The sequence below is a fragment of the Terrapene carolina genome, unplaced genomic scaffold (genome assembly GCF_002925995.2).
Source record: "Terrapene carolina triunguis isolate 2854851 unplaced genomic scaffold, T_m_triunguis-2.0 Scaffold103, whole genome shotgun sequence".
In the NCBI taxonomy this organism is placed as follows: Eukaryota; Metazoa; Chordata; order Testudines; family Emydidae; genus Terrapene; species Terrapene triunguis.
The window spans coordinates 4,058,229-4,084,448 of record NW_020664454.1 but is presented as its reverse complement, the minus strand read 5'-3'; the positions used below and the strand labels follow the sequence as shown (position 1 = coordinate 4,084,448).

Sequence of the window (26,220 nt, the reverse complement as noted above, 5' to 3'; positions counted from 1 at the left end):
AAAAAATAAGAATGAAATTATCAAAATGCCACTATATATATCCGTGATACGCCCACACCTTGAATGCTATGTGCAGTTCTGGTCACCCCATCTCAAAAAAGATATATTAGAATTGGAAAATTTACAGAAAAGGGCAACAAAAATGATTAGGGGTATAGCACAGCTTTCATATGAGGAGAGATTAAAAAGACTGGGATTGCTCATTTTAGAAAAGAGACAACTAAGGGGGATATACAATCATGAATCATGTGGAGAAAGTGAATAGGGAAGTGATATTTACCCCTTTACATGACACAAGTGTGACGCTGGCAGACCAGGTGCCAACTCATGCTAAGGCCCCTATTCCTCACTGAACACCTACAAATGCATAGTTTGAAACCAGTCTTGTTTACCTGTGTGTTAGCATTATCAAAATAGATATTAGATTTATAACAATGTGCTTAGTGTTTAGACTTTATGGAATGCTTATAGGATGCTGCATGTATATCAGTATCCCATGTCATAAAGTGATGTTACAGCGCAAACATTTAAACTATAAAAATGTTTGACTGTAAATTCCCCACAGTCACGGGAGAAGCATTGCCAAGTGTGAAATATTAGTTTACCCCAAAAAGTATCATCTCCTGCCCATCAGGAAGAACTAGTGCATTCAAATGAACCATTGTTGAACAAAGACTTTGTTGATTGCTCCCCCTAGTCACCTATATGCAGGAGTGCTCGTCCCATCAGCTTGGATTCTGGGGTGAGTGGGGATAAAAATCTCTGACAAGGAGAAACTGTCTCTTTATGCTGTTTGAACTCTGAGGGGAAAAGATTCCTAGACATAAGCAAGAGATTCCCAAGCTTCTTGGCTTGGGTTAGCCCCAAAGGACATAAAAACTTGCTTATTATAGAAACTTCTATTACCTTTTGAATTTAAGATTGTACCACATTTGTGTGTGTATGCTTACCTGCTTTAATCTTGTAAATAACTATAATTTCTTTTCTTAGTCAATAAATCTTTAGTTAGTTTATTATAGGATTGGCAACAGGTGTTGTCCTTGGTTTGAGATCTGAGTACAGTTTACCTAGGGTAAGTGACTGGTCCTTTGGGACTGGGTGTAACCTGAATATTATTGTGATTTTTTGGTATGAAGTGACCATCTATCACATAGTCCAGCTTGCTTGGGTGGCAAGATGAACTGGAATGCCCAAGGGGACTGCCAGTGATTCCATGGTAAGACTGTTATAGTGCTTTAGGAGTTCACACTTATTACTGGGTTGGTGAAATCTAATTATAGAACATACAGCTAGTTTGGGGTTTCTGCTCTGCTTTTGACAGTCTGTTCTGAGTTTGGCACTCAGTCTTGAGCCACTCCAGACAGCATGACAACAACAATCAGGGGTCACCCAATGAAATTAATAGGCAACAGCTTTAAAACAAGTGTAAGGAAGTACTTCTTCATGCAACACACAGTCAACCTGTGGAACTCATTGCCATAGGATGTTGTGAAGGCCAAAAATATAACTGTGTTTTAAAAAAAGAATAAGATAAGTTTACGGAGGATACGTCCATCACAGACTATTAGCTAAGATAGTCAGGATCACAACTCCATGCTCTGGATGTTCCTAAACCTCTGATTGCCAGAAGCTGTGACTGGACAATAGGGGATGGATCATTCGATGATTGTTCTGTTCATTCTCTCTGAAGTAGCTGGTATTGGCCACTGTCGGAAGACAGGATACTGGGATTGATGGACTGTTGGTCTGCCGCAGTATAGCTTTTCTAATGTTCTAATGTTCAAAATATATTGAAGTATTACATTTCAGATTTTAAAAAGTTCAGCTTTTAAACTTATTAATGATTTTTTCAAAAATTGAATTAAAAAGTTGAGAACATCCTCTGTGTATCATTTTCTGAAAAATAGCATGATTTTACTTAAACACCACTAGGTGGTGTATAGTCTTATTTATGAACAGGCAAGCTGAGATTGAGGATTCAACAGAAATGCCTGCAAGACTAGACTCAAGATTTTTAACTGAACGAAGCTTTAAAAAGATCTCTTCCTCTGTCCTTTTCTTCTTACTATCCCTTCCATTTCTCTGACCTGTTCCTCTATACCACATTATTATTTGCTGGGTCTCTGTGGCACCAGGAGCAGCAAAAATGGTTGCAGTCATTTTCTATTTATTTAGATATGTACACTCAATAGTAAAAAGAAGCACCCACTCTTTGTTCTACATGTGTCATGGTGCACCTAGAAAATGCAATACACTGCTCCTGTTACTCCCATTTGATCAATTATTAACTTATAACTCAGTAGCATATTTTATATGGCATTTTTTCCTTGTGTTCTAATCAATTTCACTCTTCAGTCAATGTCATGAGAATATGTTTTTTTAACTTCTTATACCCTGAGAGCTCTTCAGTGGGAAAATTGCTCAATCCAAATGCACAAGATTATTTGTTCACCCCTAAGAATCAAAATCTGGTACTTCATGTGGTTTGTGTTGTTTGAATACTGAAACTGTTAAGTAAGAATGTATGTATTTAAAAGTATTGAGTCTGCAGCATGCCAACAACTGCCATTAATATTACTGCTTTCAGAGTTGTAGCCATATTGGTCCCAGGATATGAGAGATACAGTGGAGGAGGTAGTATCTTTTATTGGATCAACTTCTATTGGTGACAGAGACAAGCTGTTGAGCTACGCAGACCTCTTCTTCAGGTCGTGTACTTGAAAGCTTCTCTCTTCACTCTTGGGGGAATTTTGTGCCAAAAAATGAAAAATTCTGCTCGCAGTATTCAAATTCTGCAAATTTTATTTGTCAAAATAACACTGTATAATCACACCAGTTTCAATTATTTTGGTAATTTATTTCAAAATATCTGTCAGCAAGTATGTCTGTAACAATACAGACACACACAAAAATTCCCCCAGGAGCAGAGATTTAAAGAAACCGCTATGACAACTCAGTTCCTGCTTCTCTGACCTCTCCGCCACAGAGCCCAGCCAGGGGGCCAGAGACTCACCCCCCCCTTCCCCTCAAAGTCCAGCCATGGGCCCCCCAACCCAGACACTCACACCCCCTTTCTTCCAGAGCCCAGCTATGCCCCCTCCCCAGCTAGGGTTGCCAATTTTGGTTGGATATATTCCTAGAGGTTTCATCACATGACATAATATTTAATTGAAGATTAATCTTTAATTCTTGGATAATCCAGGACAATCCTGGAGGGTTGGTAACCCTATCCCCAGCCCATACACTCATACCTCCCTCCCCTCCAGAGCCCAGCCGTGGGGCCCTCCCTGGCTCAGACACTCATACCCCCTTTCCCCCAGAGCCCATCTGCGGGGCCCCCCCAGCCCGGACACCCCCCCACAGAGGCCAGCTGCGCCCCCTGGCCCAGACACTCTCAGATCCTACCCTTCTAGAACCCAAGGATCCAGAAGCAGAAACAGCCTGATGTTGGGTCCCAGGCTTACAGTTTCCTGCATGCCACCTCTTTTCTTCCAGGCGTCCTGGGAACTGCAGCTGCTGGGAACCGTCCAGTTCCCTCCCCCTCTCTCTGGCCTTGTTTTCTATTTAGGAGCTGGACTCTGCTGGGTCCTGCAGCCCTAGTGGCGGCCAACATCTCTGCAGCCCATTTCTATGGGGGGGAAAAGGAAATTCTGCGTGCCCAACATTAATTTCTGCAAAATTCTGCATTGCGCAGTGGTGCAGAATTCCCCCAGGAGCATTTCTTTCACTAACAGAAATTGGTCCAATAAAAGATATTCCCTCACCCACCTTGTGTCTCATTAATATTACTGCAAGTTGTGATTTCCTATGAAAAACATAACAGTATTTGTAATGACTAACTGCTCCTTTTCAGGTACATTTGCTCTTTTCATTATAATTTTACCAATTATTAATTTAATTATTGTATAAACTGAAAAGCTTATATAGTGTTCTAAAATATATATTTAGTGGGCAATGGAAGCAAATGACTCAAAACATATGCAATAATATCCAGAAGTAACAGTAAGGTTTAAAAATGTACCATAAGGTGACTTTTTTTTTTTACAGTTATTTTCCCCTTTTCAATTACTATTTTATAGGAAGAGCTGGGGAGCTGATTGATAGAGGAGACAATACTTATGGTGGAAAATGGGTGATAAACCCCAGTGGTGGTTTGATTTCTAAAGGACACCCATTGGGTGCCACAGGTAAGGCACATATAGAATTTATATTTCTAATGATTTTGAGGTCTGCATGTGGAAACTGACAGTTTCTCCATCAGGTTCTGAAGGTATCGGTGATTATGAATGGTGAAATAATTGTGCAGAAGGAGTGCTGGGGTCTGAGAATATAATGTGTCTGTCTAATGACTTCCAATATGTAAGAAGTTATTTTGCTATTGGTTGTTTTTTTCACTTACAAAGGTCAAAATACTCTCTTGACTTTATGCAGTTTACTCTTAATGTTTGCCACCTTTGAGCTATGAATATGAATTTTGTATTTGTCATATACATTTCATTGGTTAACTAAATTAATAGTTCAAATAATAGAGGATGATATGTGACATAACTTTTGCTTAATTAGTGATTTTTTTTAAAAGGACTGGGCTAGAATTTTTTTCTTAATTAAAATAAAATCCATTTTCACTTGACTTAAAATGTCTAAGTAGCTAGATGTACAGAGGTATTTTGCACAGACCTAATTAATCTGTCCGGAGAGAGCAAACATGTTCAAGAGAAAGTTCATATTGTTGACAAAGCATACGGAGTTAAGATATAATTTTTTTTCTTTCGAGACTTGAGTACTTACTAATTTTTCTTTAAGTTTCAATAGACTATACTAAGAATACATTTTTGTACTTTGCAGAGAGTACTTGAATATACAGTTTACACTGAGATATAAACATATATTTTTCTGTTTTAGAGACTACTCCAATCAAAATCAAGCTATTAGTTTTAAAATGTTGTAGTTTTATTTTATATACAAAGTCTGTCTCCAGCTGCCTATTCAGAGAAAGGGATTCAAAGTAGTTGAAGTGAATATTATCTTCTGCATTATATAATGTGTCCGCTGAAGACTTTTATGTTTATGCAGTAATTTAAAGCTGAACCTTCAACCAACTTTCTCATGCATTCCTTTGAAACTTCCAGTTTTGTACTTCAGCAGTCTTTCTCAGAAGCTAAATACCTGTGGTTTTAGAAGTGCCATTTTAGCAAGACATATCCCAACTTCTTTTTTCAATAATAATTTTAGTTTAAGACCATCTGTAATTTCTCTCTGGATTGCCACAATTTAATGGGTTTCATTAGATGTTTTCCATATGTATATAGGAAAGTATACGGCATTTAACATAAAAAAATGTGATTATAGCGTACCCATGTGTTTACCATAATATACGTTTATTCATAAATGCTGCAACACTTCTTTGAAGAGCTATTCAGTTATAATCTAAATGTAAGATGCTTAAAATGTAAATCTTAAACCAGTTTCTGTGGTGTTATATGATGAAGGGTCAGGCTGGCATTGAACTTTGTACTTAGCTTTTTACTGATTGTGAACTTTGTAAACTTCATTTTTATTTTGACCTGCATATATTTGGATCTATTTGGGACAATCCTTACCTTAAACACCAGCTAACACTTCATGGAGTACTTGAAGTATTGTTTCAATTCAATTGAAAAAGAATTATGATTTTTATAAGCAAATCATCCACCACCACTGTTAAAAGTGTGGAGAACCCATCAGATTTTTGATAGAGCCTTGAAATCCTATATTGGGTAATTTTGCTTCTCACTGAGCCAGTTGGTCATTTCTGGGAAAAAACTCTAAAGGCTTTTTAGAAATTATGTGTGTATTCTCTGCTGATTTGCTATTTAATATAGTATGTTTTAACTTTCAGCAATATTGTTAACTGAGAACTTTTCTAATACTGATTTTGGATGTGCCAGCTTAGATGATTAGGTGTTATGTTTTTCTTCGAGCGATGATCCCTATGTGGATTCCAAACATGGGTATGCATACGCCGGAGTCAGAACGGTTCATGGTAGTATCCGTTGACCTGCACGTGCGTCGTGCATTGACCGCGTGGCGTGTCTGAGGCTTTAAGAGGCTATGCGGGTTGATGCTGCTCCAGTTTCTTCTTACCGCTGGATGGCCAGAGTCAGAACCCCTGTTCCTCGTTGCTCTTAGCTTACCAAGAGAGATGTTCTTTAATCATTGTCTGTAGATAGTTTTTACTAGTTGTATATGGTTGTCCATTTGTTAGCTAGGTTTTCTTTGTTGGACTTCTCCCCTTGCGGGGCTCCTCCCCAACCCAGGGACTATGCCCCGGCAAGCCAGTTTTAAATACTGTGCTTCATGCCCACGGTCCTTTTCTGTGAGTGACGAGCACCAACATTGTCTGTACTGCTTGGGCGAAGCTCACGTTGCCGCCCGCTGCTTCATTTGCCACCCTTTCCCGGATTGGCCTCAAGAGGCCAGAGAACTTTGCCTTTGCAAGTTCTGTATGGAGGAGGTAATGTGACCATGTGCACAACCGGATCCAGGACCAACAGATCCATCAGAGTGGCGCTTCATACAGGTGGTGAGCTCCTCCCTGGGCCTTTCCCAGCCGGCTCCAGAGACACTACCACTACTGCCCAAGACCCACCATGCTCATAAGAGGCACAGCTATGGACATAAGGGCGGCTCCCCGACGGGGACTGTCTCTAAACACATCATTGCTTCCCTGAGCTGTGCCAGGTCAGGTGAGAAGTCACACATCAACTCGGATGCTCCAGCGACAAAAAATCCCACTCAGAGCATAAGTCCAAGCACCGCGCTCCATCGGCCCTGCCACTGGCCGCAGTGACTGGCCTGCTGCCGTCACTTCCGGCTCCGTCCACTCCACTGGGATGTCTGGACTTGCATGCCCAGTCTTACATACACTGGGGCGCTTGTCCCCTCTCATGCCAACAGCTGAATTGATGTTGCCATATGCCAGCTCCCGTCCACACTCAGGCATATTGTTGCTCCCAGAATACCGGCTCCCACGGATGAGCCCCTTCTCCTTCAGCATCCTGCTCTGCTCTTGGACCATCTGGCTTCATCTCATCCCACACTGATGGTTCCGACGACTCTGCCTCTACTGGATCTGTCTTTGGCCTCGGAGTGGTCCTCCAAGCCGGACTCTGCCTTCTTGCCTGCCCAGTCATACAGCCTGGACCCCTGGCGCCACCCATATCAACCAATGTACGCCCCACTGGTCAACCCATGGTTCCATTACTTGCAAGCACTGCTGATGCCAGGCAACCCCTATGCCTGACCCTACTGAGCTGCTTGGGACCCCGACAGCAATCGTGGGGGGACAACCATGCCTTCATCACCGGCTGTCCCCAATGCACACCGTCCCTCCCTCTGTCTATGAGAAGCCCCAGGACTTTCCGGCACCGGCAGCACCATTGGACCCTCTTCACGGTGGGGTGTTCACACTACCAATTCCAGGTCCTTCTCTTTGGGATTGCACTGCCCCCCTCGTCTTTACGAAGGTTTTCGCCATCGTGGCGGCCTACATGTGTCGCCTGGGTCACTCCATGTTTTCCTACCTGGACGATTGGCTCCTCGTGGCTCCATCCCAGGCCTGCCTCCTTATCACTGTCCGCACCCTTCATATCCTCCTAGACGCCTTGGGGATTTGCATCAATGAGGAGAAATCGGTCCTTACCCCTACCTGCATGTTCATTTTCATAGGGGCTCGTCTGGACTCTGTCGCGGCCCACACCTTTTTTCCCCCTTGGACTGCTTCACCGCCCTCACTGTTCTCATCACGCAGCTCCACCGTTGTCCATGCACACGAGTCCATCAGTGCCCCCTCTCTCTTGGACCAAATGGCTGCCTGCACCTCTGTCACGCTACATGCCTGCCTCCATATGCATTGCCTCCAGCTGTGGCTCCACTGCATCTATGATCCTCAGTCAGACAGCCTAGGCAAACTGATCTTGCTTCCTCCCTCTGTCCTCACCTCGCTCATGTGGTGTTGCAACCTGTCCACAGTCTTATCCAGCATCCCTTTCATTCCCCCACAGCCCATACCACTCTCACCACAGATGCCTTGCTCGTTGGCTGGGGTGCTCATCTGGACAGCCACGTGGCTCAGGGCCTCTGGTCCCCCAGGGAGGCGCAGATGCACATCAACATCCTGGAGCTCTGTGCCGTCTGCCTCACCTGCCGAGTTTTCCTGCCCTTCCTCCGCTCATGGCATGTTCAGCTGTTAAGAACATAAGAACAGCCATACTGGGTCAGACCAAAGATCCATCTAGCCCAGTATCCTGTCTTCCAACAATGGCCAATGCCATGTGTCCCAGAGGGAATGAACAGAACAGGGTAATCATCAAGTGGTCCATCCCCTGTCACCCATTTCCAGCTCTTGGCAAACAGAGGCTAGGGACACCATCCCTGCCCATCCTGGCTAATAGCCATTGATGGACCTATCCTCCATGAATTTATCTAGTTCTTTTTTGAACCCTGTTATAGTCTTGGCCTTCACAACATCCTCTGGCAAGGAGTTCCACAGGTTGACTGTGCATTGTGTGAAAAAATACTTTCTTTTCTTTGTTTTAAACCTACTGCCTATTATCCAGATCCAAATACATCATGGCCCTGTATGCCAGCATACTTTCCTGTAAAAACAAAGCACTACTTGAGCAGTATGGCTTTTTTTTTTTTTTTACTTTAAAAAAATACAACCCCTAACTTGTTCAGGAGTCTTTGTGATCAGTTTTTTATTTCTGTAAGAAATACTTAACAAATGGTTTTGAATTCAGCTTGTTACTGCCAGCCTTTGAAGTATTTCATTATTACTATTATTTATTTATTTATTCCTACAGCAGAATTGAAAGAAGTACTTCTTTCCTCTAATTCCTAAAAGTGTCAAGAATGTTCTGCTAATGCAGTCTTTTGACAGACTTTTAGCAGAAGGATTTATAGTACTGCCATCAAGGTGTGAAAAATAGAACTACTTAAAAATTCGTTATATGGTTTTCAGAACTTAGTCTCTTTTTAAAGACTAAACACTGTCACGCAGCTGTTTTTGTAATAAAGCCTTCATTAAAGAATTGGAATTTTCTTGAAGGGACCCTCACGTTGGTAGGCCAGAATTTGACATTCTGAGTAATGACTTCATCTGGAAGGTATTACCATAAAATGGTTAAAGAATAAGGAAACTAATCTTCCATACAGTGGACATTTGAAGGGGATGAAAGTGAAAAATGCATCACTTTGAGTCACAAACTCATATGTTTATAGAGTATGCGTGCACAGATGTAAATGCTATGTATTTTTCTTTTTCCTAAAACTGTGAAAATATTAGTTTTCTAAAACCAAAGATTGCTTAAGAGAGACAGCCTGAAGCCCAAAGTCAGGTATAAGAGTACTAAAATATGCCAGTATTGCAGCTCCAAAGTCAGGATAAAGCTAACTCTGCGGGGTGTTTATTTCACTGGAGAAATTGCACAATTTCTGTCCTGTCTTTCAAGGAAGATGAAAGTACAGACAAATACAGTGATTGTGGGCTTTTTAAAATAAACTTAGGCAAATTAGTCAAAAAATTTAGGTACCCCGACGTATCAACAAATAGGGCTCAATCCAAGGCCCATTGAAATCAATGGAAGAATTCCCACTGATTTTAATGGACCTTCGATCCAAGGCCATATTCTGCTTCACTGTTTTACTTCTATAGTTAGTTTTTTTAATTGCTGAAAAGATCTTTACAAATTTCAATAGGGAGGCAAAAATTATTAAATATTTTTAAAGGAATTAAAAAAAAAGTTCATGCCTATAGAACAATTGAAAGGAGGGTGCTTTATCAAAAAAATTAAAGTTGACAGTGTTCTTTAAGCTAAAACTTTCCAGAAGCACCACTCTCTGAGTATTGGTCAATTTTTAGTCTTGCCCAGGTTCATAGTGTCCTTCTTGTTTGCTTGTTCTTTTTAAAACTACAGTCAGAATTATCAAATGGTAAGTTTTGTATTGTGCAGAAATAATTCTCTATTAAGTGTTATATCAATGATAAGAAATGTTTGTCTAAGCAATCTTATTACAGTATTACATTTTGACGTGTACTAAAACTTCATGAAACAAATATTTTCAAAATAGATTGAAACACTGTCATATTATCCCATATTTTAGCTATATAAGAGCTAAATAATATTATTACCTAAGTCATGGTCAGTATTGGATTTGACATAAAAGAAAACAGCATTTTTAAGATTGTTCATTTTTAAATCAGTATAACTTTCTAGCCCTAAGCACTCCTAGTTTTTGTATTCCTTTCAGTTGATGTATGCAGTGTAGTTGTAGCTGTGTCGGTCCCAGGATATTATTAATATCTTTTATGGACCAGCTTCTGTTGGTGAGAGAGACAAGCTTTCGAGCCACACAGACCTGAAAAAGAGCTCTGTGTGGCTCGAAAACTTCTCTCCAACAGAAGTTGGTCCAATAAAAGATATTACCTCACCATTTAAGCTTCTGTTTTTTTTTTTAAAAAAAAGCTTTTTTCTTAGGATTTTGGCAACTGGAGTTCTTTACATTTCAGTTTGCTGAAGAGGTAGCATGATATAAAACATTATTGTATTTGTTGCTTGCTCTTTCAATAGTTGGAATGTTTTAAGATCTGCCTTCTCTGTGTTTGATTTTTTAGGTCTGGCTCAGTGTGCTGAACTCTGCTGGCAGCTAAGAGGGGAAGCTGGGAAGAGACAAGTTCCTGGTGCAAAGGTTGCTCTGCAACATAACATAGGCCTTGGTGGTGCTGTAGTTGTAACATTATACAGAATGGGTTTTCCTGAAGCTGTAAGGTGAGCTTTTATCTATTTGTGTTTATATAAATGTCATCAGAGAAGAGGTAGCATAGTTCTTTACTTTGGAAGACAGAGATTTTCTGTTTGAGTGCAGCATAAAGTAGGATGTAATGTTTAAATAGTGTGGTAGATCCAGTTTGGTAGTGCTGAAATGAAAATGTGCATATAATTGGCTTATTTTGCACATGCAATACAGTTTTCTCAGTACCCTACTAAATAGACTGCTTGGATTATGTTTGTTCCCTCACAGCAGGGAAAAATGCAGTTCCTGAATGCACAACTCTTTCTCAATGCTTATGTGCAGCTATTTTTCCTGCAGTCTATTTCAACTTTTTTAGTGGTTTTGGTGTTGGTCATGATGGCTTCTTCCCCCCCCTCCCCCCCCCAAGTGTGTTCTAATAAGTATCTGTCTCCATGTCCAAAATTCTAAATAAATTTAAGGAAAAGGGATATGAAAAACTAGCACTGATACTTTGATATGATTCTTGTAAAACTCCAGACATTTTAAGACTGCAATTAAATTGCCATAAAGCGGCATGAAAGCTACAACCTTCATACCTTTAGTACTTCAAAATGCTCCAGTTTGAATGCACAGGTCACTGACCGTTCCTAGATAGTGTAGTCAGTAGTCATAGATTCCTTTATTTGTTTAGATGTACAAATAATAGTTATTTTGGATAAGAAATACGAAATAAAACAGTAGCTTCATGCCTTTTCTGTTCAAGAGCAGTTATTTTTTGTAGTAGAAAAATCTTAGTTTCACAGAGAACATGTGAGTGGGATTTTGTTTTTTAAACTAGCAAGCGCCTGATATTTTTCTTTGGGGTTCTTATTTAATGGAGTTTTGCCATTGTCTTCAGTGGGGTCAGGATTTCCAGTCCTACTAGCAACAGAGATGCCTGTTTCAAAATCTGTGCAGTGTAAGGTTTGTTACTACTTATTGGAAATTTGTTTACTATTGGGAAGGGTTTAATAATCCCTATCACAGATTTTGATAGTGATGTGAATATTTGATGGCTTTGGTGATGACAACAGATGTGGAATATTTGCATAGGAATTGGGGTTGGTGTTTCTGCTTGTACAAATATTTTTGCAATAATATTTGTTTAAAAAGAGTATTGTAGGCATAAACCCCCCCCTAGTTTAGGAACAAGTGTATGTATACGTGTTCTTACAGCAGAACGATAATTGGGATTATAGGCGTATGAGGGAGTTTCCATACAAAGAGAGATTATAGGATATAGAATTTCATAATTCAGACAGGCAAAAATAAGAGAAGATACGCTACAGATATATAAATGAATGAAAGGTATATGGAAGTCCATTTGAGTTTTCATATTTTTCTGGTCCCATAGTAAAAGGATAAGGGGGGTGGTAAACATTAAACAGGTAATTAATCTGAGGAACTCTGTCATGGGATTATCTAGGCCAAGAATTTGGTAAGATTAAAAATGGTAAATCTATATGAATAAAAATATCTTCTATAGTAGCTGTAAGGGTCATCAGGTTTTCATTGGTGAACTATCAGGTGTGGTCATAGAGAAATTCCCTTGTTGTATAATATGCATATTTAAGTGGCATTGCAGAAGTTTTATACCTTCCTGTGGCTCATCCAGTTTTGGTCAGGGTTGTAGAATGCCATACCATTGTAAATGCATAATTGGTCCATTCCTGTAAAGCAATTCCAAACTGTTTTTATTTTCAAAACTTTATATATGTTGTAGTTTTAAATTATTAATATGAACAGGAGTTGTACCAAAATATGCCAGTCCATAAAAATAAAAGGATTTGGGAACCATCGTGAATAGTTCAGTCTTTCCTTTATATAGCTTGTACCTTTAATTTTGAGACTCTGGGAATAGGTAATCAGCAGACAATGGTCTTCTGCTCAGGGTGTAGCTTCAAAAGACTGGATTTTTGCATAATCAGAGATGGGGAATTTGCGTTCAGGTTCCTATAGAGATTTCCCAGGCAAACTGCTTGACTGTTTGTCCCAAAGGTCCATTTTTGTCTGGCCCACTTTCAATATAGCCCTTTGAAGTTCATAACTCTTTCCAGGTTTCACATCACCTCTCCCCCCTAAAGAGGTTACATACAATCCTGGCCCACAATAATACATAACCTTTGCATTTAATATAATGGACTTCAAAGATACTTAAACTTAATTCAGTTAGGGCCATTTCCTGCAGTATACGTGAAAAAAACTATCTGCCACAATTATTTACTTTCTTGCGCCCCCTTTTTTTTGTCTTTCTAAATTGTAAGCTCTTTGGAGCAAGGCCAGTCTTTGCATTGTCTCTACATTGCTAGCATATCCTGAGTTACTGACAATAGTGCTCTCCTTTGTGTGGGAGGAAAGGTTTTGCATACTCAGCTGATTGTGTTCCTCCTAAATAACTGCAATTAGAAATTATTACTACAACCCATTTATTTGACTTTTCTTTGACATAATTATCATCTTACAAAAATTTGGTTGGGGGAACTGCTCGTGAGATTTTTTTTTTCTTTTTTCCTGAAGATAACTTTCAAAGTATAGAAATTAAAATCTAGACAGCTATCAATTGCTGCCTTCTTATTAATGTTGTTTTTCCAAAAGGCTTTGCCTGTAAAAGACCTCTAATAGAAGAATTGCACTAAACATATGTCAGATGTTGGCATTAAAAAAGTTAGGCTCCTCTGTTCACATCATTTAGCTATGCAATTGTAGTGTGATATGTTAACATTGGGTAACAAAGGGAAAGCTATTGCATTTCATGGTCATAAAGATCTTAATAAATTTTATTTCATGATGGTGCAATCTTGGTTTAAGTCATCAGAGCTAGATGTACTGTATTCAGTGGCTCCAGTAATTAAAAGTTACTCTGGGTATACATCCAGGTAAATGAGAGCAGAACTTGGTGCCTTTATATGTAGCTCTAAATGAGATGGATTTGTATGTAATAGAGGGTTATTTGTTAGGTTCTTCACATGATTCTAAGGTCTTGTGTTTACTGCAGAGTTAACTTGCATTATAGCTTGAATCCCATTTCCCCCCCCCCCCCCCACACACCATTAACTTAGCTGGCTGGCCTGTCCGGGTATAGGCTACAGCTTGAGTTTGCATAACTCATCAGCTGCTAACATAATCACTCTGTGCAGTTTGACTGTTACTTTGTAGTGTGGCTGCTCTCATTTGAGCCAGGCTAACTTGAATGTAGATAACTTGAGTTTTCTTTGCAGTGACAGACAGCCTAAGTGATTTAAATGAGTGGTTTCCTTTCATTTCAGCAGCCAGCGCATCCAGGCTATTCCCACCAGAGCAACTGTTGATGGATTTAAGGCCCATCTTGTCTTCAAAGAGATTGAAAAGAAACTTGAAGAGGTAAATCCCTTTATTTCTTTTTTTAAAGTCTTTATAATGGGAGACTTAACTTTTTATTTCTTATGCTTTGGCTTCAGAGATAAGGTTCATCATCTAGCTTTAATTCACACCTCAAGTGCCTCACTGCATGCAAAGACTTGAAAAATGTACTTGTCCAGAGCGAGATCTGTTCAGTGTAAGGAGCATCAACTTTTGCAGAATCCATGCATGTTTTTAAAATGAAAGATGTGACCCCTTCTTAAGTCTACTAAGAGGATCACTATGTGTGTTGAGGGAGAAAATTGGTTGTTGCTGTTGACAGTTGGGTGTCTGTGTGTGAATGATTTGCCACTCCACACTTTGGAGCGGGAAGCACTGTGTAGGTGGTAACTGTGACAGATATTGCAATCCTATGCAGTATTTTTGGGGACCATTGTACTAAATTTATGGATGAATTATGTATGATTGTGTTCTGCTCTCTGGGGGTGGGTTATCACAGTTCTTCCTGGAACTAAAAACTGTGGGAGGTAATAACCTGGGATATGTAAACAACTCCAAAGCACCACCTTCTGGGGTGTTTGCATATACTCGTTCAAACTGGGTTTTCCAGAGACTCTTTTGGTATAAAAAGCTGAATTGATACAGGTCCTTCTTACTGATCCAGCAAATGGACAGGACCTTCTCTCCAAGGGGGCACCAACCCTTGTGGAAAGGTTGGAAAGACTGTCTTATTAGGGCCCCATCAGACTGATGGGTGACTTCTGGTAAGGTTTTAGCATTCGTGTAGGAACTCTTATTGTTTTTTACATGGGTTTTTTTAATGCTTTTTTGGTCCTATTGTTTGCTGAGAAAGTTCTGTGTGGTCACTGGTAAAAACCCTGTCATTGTTTTCAGAGAGAAAGCACAGCCCAGGTGCTGGCCTTTAGACAGATGGCTTTCTGGGGATATTACAGTGTGACACAGGGCTGGGCAGCCTTAAAACCCCCATGCGTAAGAGAGTGGGACAAGAGTTCCTGCCCAGAGACAGGTGATGGCTAGAGATCTGAGACCTCACTGGGCAGTATTCCTGGAGTGGACCACAGAGAGGGAATGCAGATGCACTTATCCCAAACTGACAATAACCACATGGATAAAGGGCTCTGTGTGCTGGGTGGGAAGCTCACCAATACTGATTTGGGTGGAGTGAGTGTGGGGAGCTTCTGCCACCTCTACAGAGGATTTTGGGGCTGAGAGGCTGCTGTTACTATGCCTGCAAAATTTCAACCCATCCTCCCTCCACCTCTGACAGGTTGCTGGGAGAGGAGCTACTCATTATAGGCTCGATCCTACAAGGTGATGAGCACACTGGCCCAGTCTATCAAAGCACTTGAGCATGTGCTTAACTTTAAGCGTATAAGTAGTCCAGTTCTCTTCATTAGTAATATAAAGTTTGAAACTGATGTGATTTGTTGTGAATTTGCTAGGCTATGCTTCTGGTACACAGAAGGTGAAGTGAGTTACAAAAACACTTTGATTACTCTAGAATATCAAACTGATCTTTGTTCTTAAAACAATTTGCTCCCAGTTGCGGGCAGGTGCTAGTAGTTCACTGGGTTCTTCTAATATGGCCTCTCCATTACTGGAGGTTTGCAACTTTGGTAGCCCATGCTGTATGGTCCTCTGCTAATCTCTTTGTGGGTGAATCGTCTTTGTGATCCGCCCAAGATACCACATCAACCATCTGAATTCTTCTTTTTCTGCCTCACGTTCTTCTGTCATCAACTTTCCCTTCCAGTGCCTGTAAACATGCATCGCACTCTCAACCACTTAAAATGTGGCCTGAAATAAAAACTTTCTTGTCAGAAAATCTAACTTTTGCTGAGTGCCAATCATTTCCAGTACTTTTTAGTTAGTTATGTGGTTTATATATGATATTTTCTGAATTCTTCTGTAACACCATAATTTGAAGGATTGAATTTTTGTTATTAATTCTTTGACTGTCCATGATTCACAGTTGTGATTTAACACAGACCAAATACAAGTTTTTATGAGTTGGAATTTAATCTTCAGATTCATGTCCCTTCTCATCAGATGTTTATTCTTCCAGAATGTCTTTTGCTCTAGCTGTACTGGTGCTGACTTCAGTATCCAATCTTCCATCTTCTGTAATGATGCTTCCTAAGTAGCAATAATTTCTCACTTTCTGTATAGTTGTGCTGTTCACTGGAATCTTGCATGTTTTCCTAGGATCCTTGATACGCCCATAATTTTTGTCTTGTCCATATTAAACTCTGGGCCATATTCTTTGCCATATTTATATATAATCTTCACTAACTTCATCAGACCGTCTTCTGAATCAGCCAACAATACTGTCATCTGCTTAGCGAATGTTATTCACCCATTTTCCATTCATGTTAAAACCTTCTATTTCTTCAATTAATTTAATCAAATACTTGCCATGAATGTTGTATAATGTCACTGACTTTATTCAACCTTGTCTCACATCTTTCTTAACCTCTATTAGGTTTCCCATTTTCATCTCCCAATATAATTGCCTTCTAATGCCATTCATTACTCGGAGTTTGTACCCATCAGTCCCTACAGATCTTACTATATTGAGAAATTTGTAGTGGTTCCCTCAAAGGCTTTTTAGAAGTCAATGAAACACAAGTATGCTGTTTCCCCATTTCTATTGATCTTTCTAAGATGAGCTTCGTATTCATAATGCTGTTTATGGTGCCCTATTCATGTTTGATTCCATATTGTTGTTCACTTTCTTCCTTATCAATCTTTCCTTGTATTTGGTCTTGAACAACTCACAAAAGTGTCTTAGAGGCATGCGATACTAGTCTGATTGCTTTATAGTATTTACAATCCATAGTGGTGTTCTTTTTTGGGATTTTGATACACAGTGAAGTTGTAAAGTCATTCATACTCTTCATTACCTATGCCAGGGCTTTCAACCCTTCATCCCCTATGTTTTTTTAACAATTCAGCTGGTATTTCATCACATCCTAGTGCTTTTCCATTCAGAAGCGTTTTTATTGCTGCCATGATTTCGTCATCAGTTGTTGGTGGGCTTCCCTGATTGATCTCTAGTTGAGGTTTTTCAGGCCTGTCATCATAGTTCCTTGATATATTTTTGCCATAACTCATTCTTGTCCTTTAGATATTGAGATATTGTCCAGTTTTGTCCTTTAGGGTCGTATCGATTACTTTTGTTTAATTAAAGTCTCTTATGTTTTTGATATATCTCACTTTGTTCTCCTTATCCACTTGTTCAATTTCTTTGTATTTCTCATTCAAACTTTGCTAATCTGTTGCATTTATGTGTTACTTTATTTAGTCTTTGATTTTCCTCCTTTTCTGTTGTTGATCTTTGTGTATTGTGCTCACCTAGTTACTGTTAATAATTTTCAGCTTTTATTTGGTGTTTGCTGCTTTCTATCTTGATATAATGAAAGAATAGTAATGTCGTGGAAAAACGACCACGCGTTGTGTTTGGATCAGAACAAGCCTGAGGTTTCCTTTATTGAATACAAGCATGCAGGGGGTGACAGCTATCGGAGCTGCCCCCCTGATTCAAGGAACACACAAGCTTTTAAAGCTTAAAATCACAAACAAATTACACATACTTTCGTCTTAATTACCTTATTTGGAATACAGGTCAAAAGCAAAAAGAATAATCATATTCCCTTATTCGGCCTTTCCTGTTGTTGTTATTCACAGTCTGGTTCTTTTGCGGTTTGACTTTAACAGTACTATTGCGGTTATATATTTCTTAAGCTTGGCTATTGCAAATTGTTCTGTTTGGGGACTTTTCCATTCCACCTCTTCATGCCCCTTATACACAGAAAGCCATTGTTCCGTTTTGGGGACTTTCCATTCGGCCCTGAAAAAACGGAAACATGCTCGGCCAATACTTTAGGCCTACTAGCTTGACCAGAGTTTTAAGGCCCCCTTTAGATTTTCCTCCACAGTAACATGGCCTTTTTCCAAGCTTAAAGCAAAAATTATAATAGGGCAAGCCTATAATTTCCAAGCAAGTATTAATATTTACCTGTTTTTATAATATATTTGATCTTTGCTTTTAAACTTATATTTGTAAATGGCAGTTATTTGAGACCTTGGAATTATTTGTTCTTTTTGTTTTTAGTAGACTTTTATCAGTATGTTGGGAGGTGGTAACTCCGAAAAATGGGGAATGATTACATTAATTAAAGCAATTATATATTACCATTGATCTCAAAATTAACAGATATTCAACTTCCAAAGAGTATGTATTTATGTACAATATCTATAGTATAGAAATTCAGGTTTGCGTGTGTTAAATTAAGCTTAGCAGAATGAATTGAATAGAGCTTTAATAACAAGTTGAAAGATTCATCTATTGCTACTTGGTGTAAACATCTGTTAAAACAAATTATTTTAATTGTGCCAAAGCCGATGGAATGAAGTGATTCACTTGTCCATCAAATGTAACTTATGCATAATCATTACAGGAAGGAGAACATTTTGTCAAGAAAATTGGTGGTATCTTTGCCTTCAAAGTAAAAGATGGTCCTGATGGTAAAGAAGCAACCTGGATAGTAGATGTGAAAAATGGTAAAGGCTCTGTAGATATTAATTCAGGTCAGTGCTGTTATCTCTACAGTATGTCTTTTGGTATAACCCATATTGTCAGAATGAAAGGGAACCATCAGGTCCTTGAAGGTTACATACAAAATATGAACTTCTTTAGTTAAACAAGAACTACATTATTTTTAATATCCCCACCTCATCATTGACAAATGAAGTTAAGTTTTAATCCTCATTGTTTGGATATGGCTAAGATTAAGTGCTGTTCCTCTTCTTCTCCTTCTGTCCTCATGTTTCCTATGACACTTTTTTAAGACTTCCCAGTTAGATAAGCAGCATTTGAGGAGATTATAACATACATGACTCTTGGAAGGACCAATGCCAGAATAAACAAAACTGGGTAGCTACTACACCAATGGATATCCTAGAAATGCCTGAATGGACAGATAGAAGATTGTTCTTGAAATTTGGGGGGCAGGCTTAATTGCAGCTGCAAATTGGAGCATGCCTGGCCCATGTCCAGAATTGCTGCACCCACTGATTACAAGATAAATCAACATTGGCTGCATGGGTAAGGGTACAAAACTTGGTGGGGGAAATTATATATAATGGTATTACAGAAAGAGTGGAAGTATTTGACGTTCTCCTCTCCACTGCTGTGGAGTAAAAATATCTCAAACTTGTTCACTGAATGTACTTCAGAGAATTGGATGGTTCATGTCTTTTTTGTAATTTTGTCCTTGGACATAAATCTGCAGCTGAGTTAACAGAATTTAAATAAGGTATTGTTAGTTTAAGGAGAAGATGTTTTCAGTCGTTATTCTTTCTGTTATGAATGCATTAAAGAACAATGCTATATATAGATACTGGCCTATCTTTTGTCATAATTAAAATCCACTCAAGAAAGTCAGTGAAAACTCGTGGTTACAGATACAGATGAAATAGATGATAACATTTTCAGCTGGCTTATGGTTAAGGTGATCTTGAAATCTCCTGGGGTTGCACTAACTCAGCAGCTGTGGCTGTGAGCTTTTTGTTAAGAAATGTACAAAGGAAAACAGAACACGCACGCCTCCTCTTGAAAAGCTCTGGGCAGGAAATGCCTCAACTTGGAGTTTGTGTAGGAACTGTCTCAGGAGAAAATAAACATCTAATCCAAGTTAAAGTTTTTATTTCTACTTAGAAATTAAGTTCACAATACAAATCAAAAGGGTGAAAAATATGAATCTAACTCCTGGAGTTAACTTTTAACTAATCACAAGGATCTGTTTCTCAGTGAATGGGGAATTAAATAATGTTTCCCAAACCTAATACGAAATAATACTTCTTAGTTTTCAGGACCTTTCACAAATATTAAAATCCCCTATGTAGTTCCAAGAGCAGAACAGGAAGTGACATTTCCCTTCCCTGCAAATGAGCATCAAGCTGGTTCTGGGGGGACTATGTAGAGTAGATAATGTCATGCCCATTGAAGGTGAAGTTCTGTGCTGCATTTCTAAAGGTACATCTACACTGTGATAAAAGACCCGTGGCACTGCCGCAGCTGGCTCAGGTCAGCTGACTTGGGCTTGAGCTGCAGGGCTATAAAATTGCTATGTTGATACTCTGGCTAGAGCGTGGGCTCTGGATCCTCCTCCCTCGCAGCATTTCAAAGTCTGGCTCCAGCCAGAACCCAAACGTCTATACTGCAATTTTATAGTCCCACAGCCCATGCCCTGTGAGTCCGAGTCAGCTGACCTGAGCCAGCTGCAGGTCTTTGATTCCAATGTAGACATACCCTCAGAGGTATAAACACAAAACTCGCAAACCAGGAGAAGGGGAGGCCTTAAGAGGCTCCTGATCCTAGGCAGCTCTGGGGGCTGTGGTGGCCCCTAGGATCACTGTCGCACTGCATGCTGGACCCTACATCTGATGTTTCCCTCTCACATTTGGCACACCCCCTGTAGTTGGGCATGTGAAGAGGTCCTCATAAGACAGTTTTATAGTTGTTTTTCTGCAGTGCCAGCAATAGGGAAATCCCAACCAGCCAGGACTTCTAGAGGCCATTTATGTCTGATCCTTTCCCCAGCATAAACGGGCTAAAGTGTGGTTGAGGATCTCTCCCTCATCTCAGTTGAGATTAACAATTGTGATGGATTATTGCTGTGGACTCGAATCCTTTTGGAACTGGATTGTGATCACAGACTCACTTTACAGGCCCCAAACAGTCCTCAGATATTAGCAACTTCCAGTTGCCAGTGACCTGGGTCTGATTTGTACTAGCAGTCTAGAGAGAGATTTTAAATCTTATTGCTATACTCCAGCCCACCTAATCCCAGTGCCCTTTATTATTAATGGGCTTATTTTTGTAGCAAATGCTTTAATACTTAGATTTAAATACTGCCTGACTATATAGGCTATATTGTAAAGCCCTGTCTGGAACTCCTGCTGATCCTTCTGTAACAGGGTTTCTCAATCAAGTTCCCTCTGACACCCTACAAAGTGATTATGCAGTACCTATGCTGCTATACCTGCTAATGAGGCTCACTCATATTTTATCCCTTCCTTCCAACTTCTGCTGAGCTCTGTTAATAAGCAGCATGTGACCCTATAGACCATGACTTCTTTTAATATCATTCCACTACTCTACATTCGCAGGAGCTTTAATGTGACTCATGCCTGAGAGTGCTCTGTCTCTCTCAACTTGAAGCTAAACAGTCAAACTCTGTCTCTGTTATGTGTTACAGATAAGAAAGCTGACTGTATAATTACAATGGCTGATTCTGACTTGTTGGCTTTAATGACGGGCAAAATAAATCCACAGACAGTAAGTAAAATGAAGATTAAATGAAAAGATGAATATCTAGAATTGTTTTTATTTTACATAGGCTATGAAGCAACACCTTTATTTTTTTCTGGATCTTTTGGCTAAGTGATCAATACTTTTTTATGCAAGAGTATTTTTTGAACACCTATTAGCTCTAAAGGATAGCAAATATAGGTTTTTACACTAATGTACTTCCAGTGTACTTGGCAGAATGTTTACCTGGCAATCAGTAAGTGCAATGAATAAATTTCCTGTTTGGAATTGCTTCATTATTCAGCCTTATGACGACAAGGCTACATGCTGAAGAAATGAATAGCAGAAAGTACACTAGTCACAGAACACCTAAGTACTGAACAGTCTAAAACAAGGCAGTTACTGTGCCACAATTCTAAGATTCTGTAGGTGCTTTAGTCATATATTGCTTCTAAAAATGTTACTCTCATTCTTGAAACTGTTTATTAAATTCCTGCTGTTTTGTAACTGCACTACTGGGACATTTAGAAAATTATGAAAGTGCCACTCACAGTTCCATAGTTAAGGGTGAATTGAGCATTTTTGCACTTAATCCAGAGATTCAACCAGTTTGTTGTGTACGAAGAATACAGCATATCCTCACCAAAATCACAGCATTCACTCTTTGAATACAGACTACAATTTTGTGAGACTTTACAAGCAAATATATTAATTAGTTTACAAGCAAATTTTATTACTTTAAAATGAGTCCTTTGAGTAATTTAGCACCTGATGTTGGACCTTATCTTTGTCCTGAATAATCTTAATAATGGAATAACACAGATGTTTTACACTTTTCTGATATTTAAAAACTCACTGAAATCTTATGTGCAGGCTATTTTTGAAGACAATTTTAGGATTAATGGTCATTTTTCCCCCTGTTCTTCATAAGTGGTAGTTTCTCCTTTAGCATGGAGATGAAGAATTTTGTTCTTCTGCATAGAATTTTACATAGAACTGGTCTCTTTCAAAATGGCTGTCATCTCCCATTATTTTCAATAGGATGGAAGACATTGGCTGTTCTCAGATGGTCATTTTTATAAGGGATTGTTTCCCATAGTGTTCCTCTCTGCCTTCTGATAGTATAGGGGGCTTCACTTATTGGAAACAAGTGGTGGCAGTGGTCAGTTTGACTGAGGGTGGCAGCTAATGCTCTGTCTCATTGAAAACCATGGGAGAGGATGGCCATTGAGAAAGAGGGCGATTCTTGAGTCTCTCCGATTTTTATTAATCAGCCTCTGTGACAGATAAACTTTCATTTTTGAAATAAAGGCAAAAAAGACCATTAATCCTAAATAATTGTTTTGAAAAGCTACACATTATACTGGATGTACTCACCAGATAGGCCAGGAGGGGAAATTTGAGGTCTGAAGGTTGCAGGAGAAGAGGAGGGGGAAATTAGTATCTGTATGCAGGGGATTGTGGGGTGCACAAAGGAGGGAGAAACTGGTGTTGTGTACAGGGAGATAGAGGCAGGCACAAGCAGCAGGGAGAATTTGGGCAAGAAGAGAGAGAAAGAAACAGAGGTACACGCTGTGGCTGTTTTGTGCTGCTCTGGTGATGCAAAGCAGCTGTAAAAAAAACAAACCAACCCCCCCCCCCCCCAAAAAAAACCAGTTGAATTGGGCAGTATGCTCTTGCTGATTTGCTGTGCTTCAGCGTGGCATAAAGCCATCAGAACATACTGATGAATCTGGCCTAAAAGTTTAAATTTATTTTTAATTTTAAGTTGATACTTTATATTTTCAAATCATCAGAAATATCTCAGGGTAACGTTCTCTTTGGGATTCTTGCTTGTGGTTCATATATAACGCTTTTTGTCTGGGAGTTCCCTTGAGTTTTATTATTAAAATTACTCAAGGAATTCCCAGACTAACAGTGTGATAAAATGGAGTTAAGGTTGAATTTACCCACTACTAATTTAGGGTAAAATACATTATAGGGATTTTCTAATTATCCCAAATAACAAATGTTGCAAACCCAGGAATTCAGATTTAACCTTAAACTTAAATATCCAAATATGTGAAAGTACAGAAATCCAAACAACCTTAACTGTCCTGTACTGATACAATATGGGGGTGAGAGAAAAAAATCTCTTTACAAATCTGTTTAATCTGATCAGGCACCACATAACCCTAAAGTGCCTTTATCAGAATCATATAGTTACTGTGTTGTGTCACTACAGAAAAGTTAATGTTGTTTGGGGACAGTAGTGCCAATAATGCTCAATCTGGGAAGGCTTTTCAGCTGATGTTAACCATGTTCCACTGTGAGCTCCAGTGTGTAGCCTATGAATCACTTATGAGGAGGCTTCATGGTATACAGAAAGGATGCAGTCTGAAATGAAAAAAAGTAGTAGTTAGCCATCCCATTCAATTTGGGAATGTCTGGCATTCCTCATCACCAGCCCCCTCCAACATATATGATGGTGGCTTAATGAAATTTATGAAAATTAACTTCTCTCTTTGCACTGTATACTTGCTATGCAAAGCTGAGAATATCACAAACAAACAACAACCCCAAAACTTTTTTGTCAAGCTTGGTAAGATATTTAGATAGAATATTGAAATCCTAATTTTTCCAAATACATTTTTGTTTTCCAATATTTCTATGTAATTTGTATGAAGTAACCATTAACTCTGTTTTGTGGTCTGTCACTGAAATTTCAGGGGTTCTGACATGCTTTTGTGGAGTCCAAGTCCTTCCTTATGTAGGAAAAGAGACTTCTGACATTTAATATACTTAACTGCTTAGATACCACAATTACGTAGCACTATATATAAACTTCAGGAAGTTCCATCAGGCCCTGATCCTGAAAAGATTTACATATGCGCTTAACTTTACGTATGTGAATCATCTCATTGATTTTATTGGGACTGCTCACATGCATACATTTCTCCAGGATTGGGACCTAATTCTCAAAGGCCCGTATTCTAGATATTCTGTTCATTCTTCACAGACAGTTGGGGTTGGCGATTTCCATTATAATCACATTTTGGATTCAGTATTTAAAAGGTACAAAACATAATGCAGCATTTTCACATGGGGAATTGTTATATGCCTGCTTCTCTACAATTTTTTTCCCTTTCCTTGATTCTTTAACTGAGTCTACGTGTAAGTGCCGCAGAGGTGATGTGTTTAGTCTATAAAGAAATTACAGCCCATGCTACAAAGTCTTTATATTCTGTATTGCCATACTGTTTAAAACCTCCGAATATTAAGTATAAACTTTGGATGAAGTGGTGCACTAAGGACAAGACATTGTCACCTGAAAGGATTAGAAGCATCAAAACCAAAGGACAAAATAATATTCTTCATTTCCTCTTTGCAGGCTTTCTTTCAAGGTAAATTGAAGATTTCTGGGAACATGGGCATGGCTATGAAGCTTCAGAGCCTACAGCTTCAGCCAGGCAAAGCTAAACTTTGAATTCATTTGACTGCACTTCACACACAAGACTTGATATCTATATTTGTCAAAATCCAGAGTGGAACTAGACATTGAAAGTAACAGTAGTACAGGTTTTTCTAAATTTGGGTAATCAAATCCATCTTTCCTAAACTTAATAGAACGTTAATAGAGATTTAAGTACTGTCTTGCTGAACTCCATATATCTGTCTAGTGCAAAGTGAATGTAGTAATTGTGACTTTAGACTAAACTGAGGCATTCATGGTTATAAACAGTATAATGCAAGGAATTATATAAACAAAATTTGGTGTTAACCAGCCTGAATTTTTTTTTAAAAGCCTTACGTATTTTTAATGAGAGAGGTCACTTTGCTGTCATTGAACTTAAATCTAACAAATTGGTTCTTTAATTAAAATTATTTTCTGAGAGGAATCTCTACAGCCACATAACTCTTTTTAAACTCTTAGGAATCTGCTTTTAAAATATCTTCCATACTACTGCTTTGGAAATTAAGAAAAAAACAAAAAACCTCTAGAAGTAAATAAAAACATTCAAAATTAGTGGTCAGACCAAGATTTGCTTTGAGATTCACAGCATTAATTGTAACGACTCATCACCTTGAAATAAGATTGAGAGGAAAATCAGATAGCATCTGCTTTGGTTAAATACTTATTGATAAAATGTTCCTAGAGCTGATAATTCTTTTAAGTTCTTACCGAATACTGTAAAAAATTCTTATTCCTTTTTATTCGGTTTTGGAGAAATAATGTATTCTGGTCAAATGTTTAATAGAAAATTAAATATGCTTTTCCTATTCTGTGTGGCTTTTTTGTCAATTTTATTATACAAATCGATTTTCATGGTGCATACTGTGAGGACTATTGGGGCCAGTTTTTCTATGGACCACCACCAAGTGGGTGACAGAGTAGTCTGTTATCTACTGCAGGATTCATTGTAGAGAACCCAGTGTCTGGGGAAGAATATCTCACATAATGTTCTGATTTTATATATTTGTTAGCTAAACTAAACAAGCAAAAAGCATAAAATACATATAAACAAATCAAAGCCCTGGCTGGGGTGATTTAGTTGGGGTTGGTCCTGCTTTGACTACCAGGGGGTTGGACTAGATGACCTCCTGAGGTCTCTTCCAACCCTAATCTTCTATGATTCTATGAAATTAAAATAACATGAATTAACATCAAATCTTTGAATTAATCTAAGTATCCGTTTGATTAAATCATACCAGATAAACCTAAAATTCTTAAAAAGCTTTACCTAATCATTTGG

General features: G+C 38.9%; 1 protein-coding gene across 3 annotated transcripts in view; it reads left to right on the top strand.

Moving 5' to 3' along the window:
• The window catches only part of LOC113406559 (non-specific lipid-transfer protein), a 39,943-nt gene extending 14,193 nt beyond the window's left edge, over window positions 1-25,750 (top strand). For 2 of the 3 annotated variants that reach the window (XM_029911591.1, XM_026651868.1), the window contains exons 11-16: window positions 4,080-4,187; window positions 10,655-10,808; window positions 14,079-14,172; window positions 18,633-18,762; window positions 21,435-21,514; window positions 24,858-25,750. In XM_029911591.1, coding sequence (XP_029767451.1) covers window positions 4,080-4,187; window positions 10,655-10,808; window positions 14,079-14,172; window positions 18,633-18,762; window positions 21,435-21,514; window positions 24,858-24,953 — 662 coding nt within the window. In that variant the 3' untranslated portion in view covers window positions 24,954-25,750. The remainder of the gene's footprint in view (window positions 1-4,079; window positions 4,188-10,654; window positions 10,809-14,078; window positions 14,173-18,632; window positions 18,763-21,434; window positions 21,515-24,857) is intronic. The other variant, XM_026651869.1, reaches the window with a different exon arrangement.
• The last annotated feature ends 470 nt before the right edge of the window (window positions 25,751-26,220 follow it).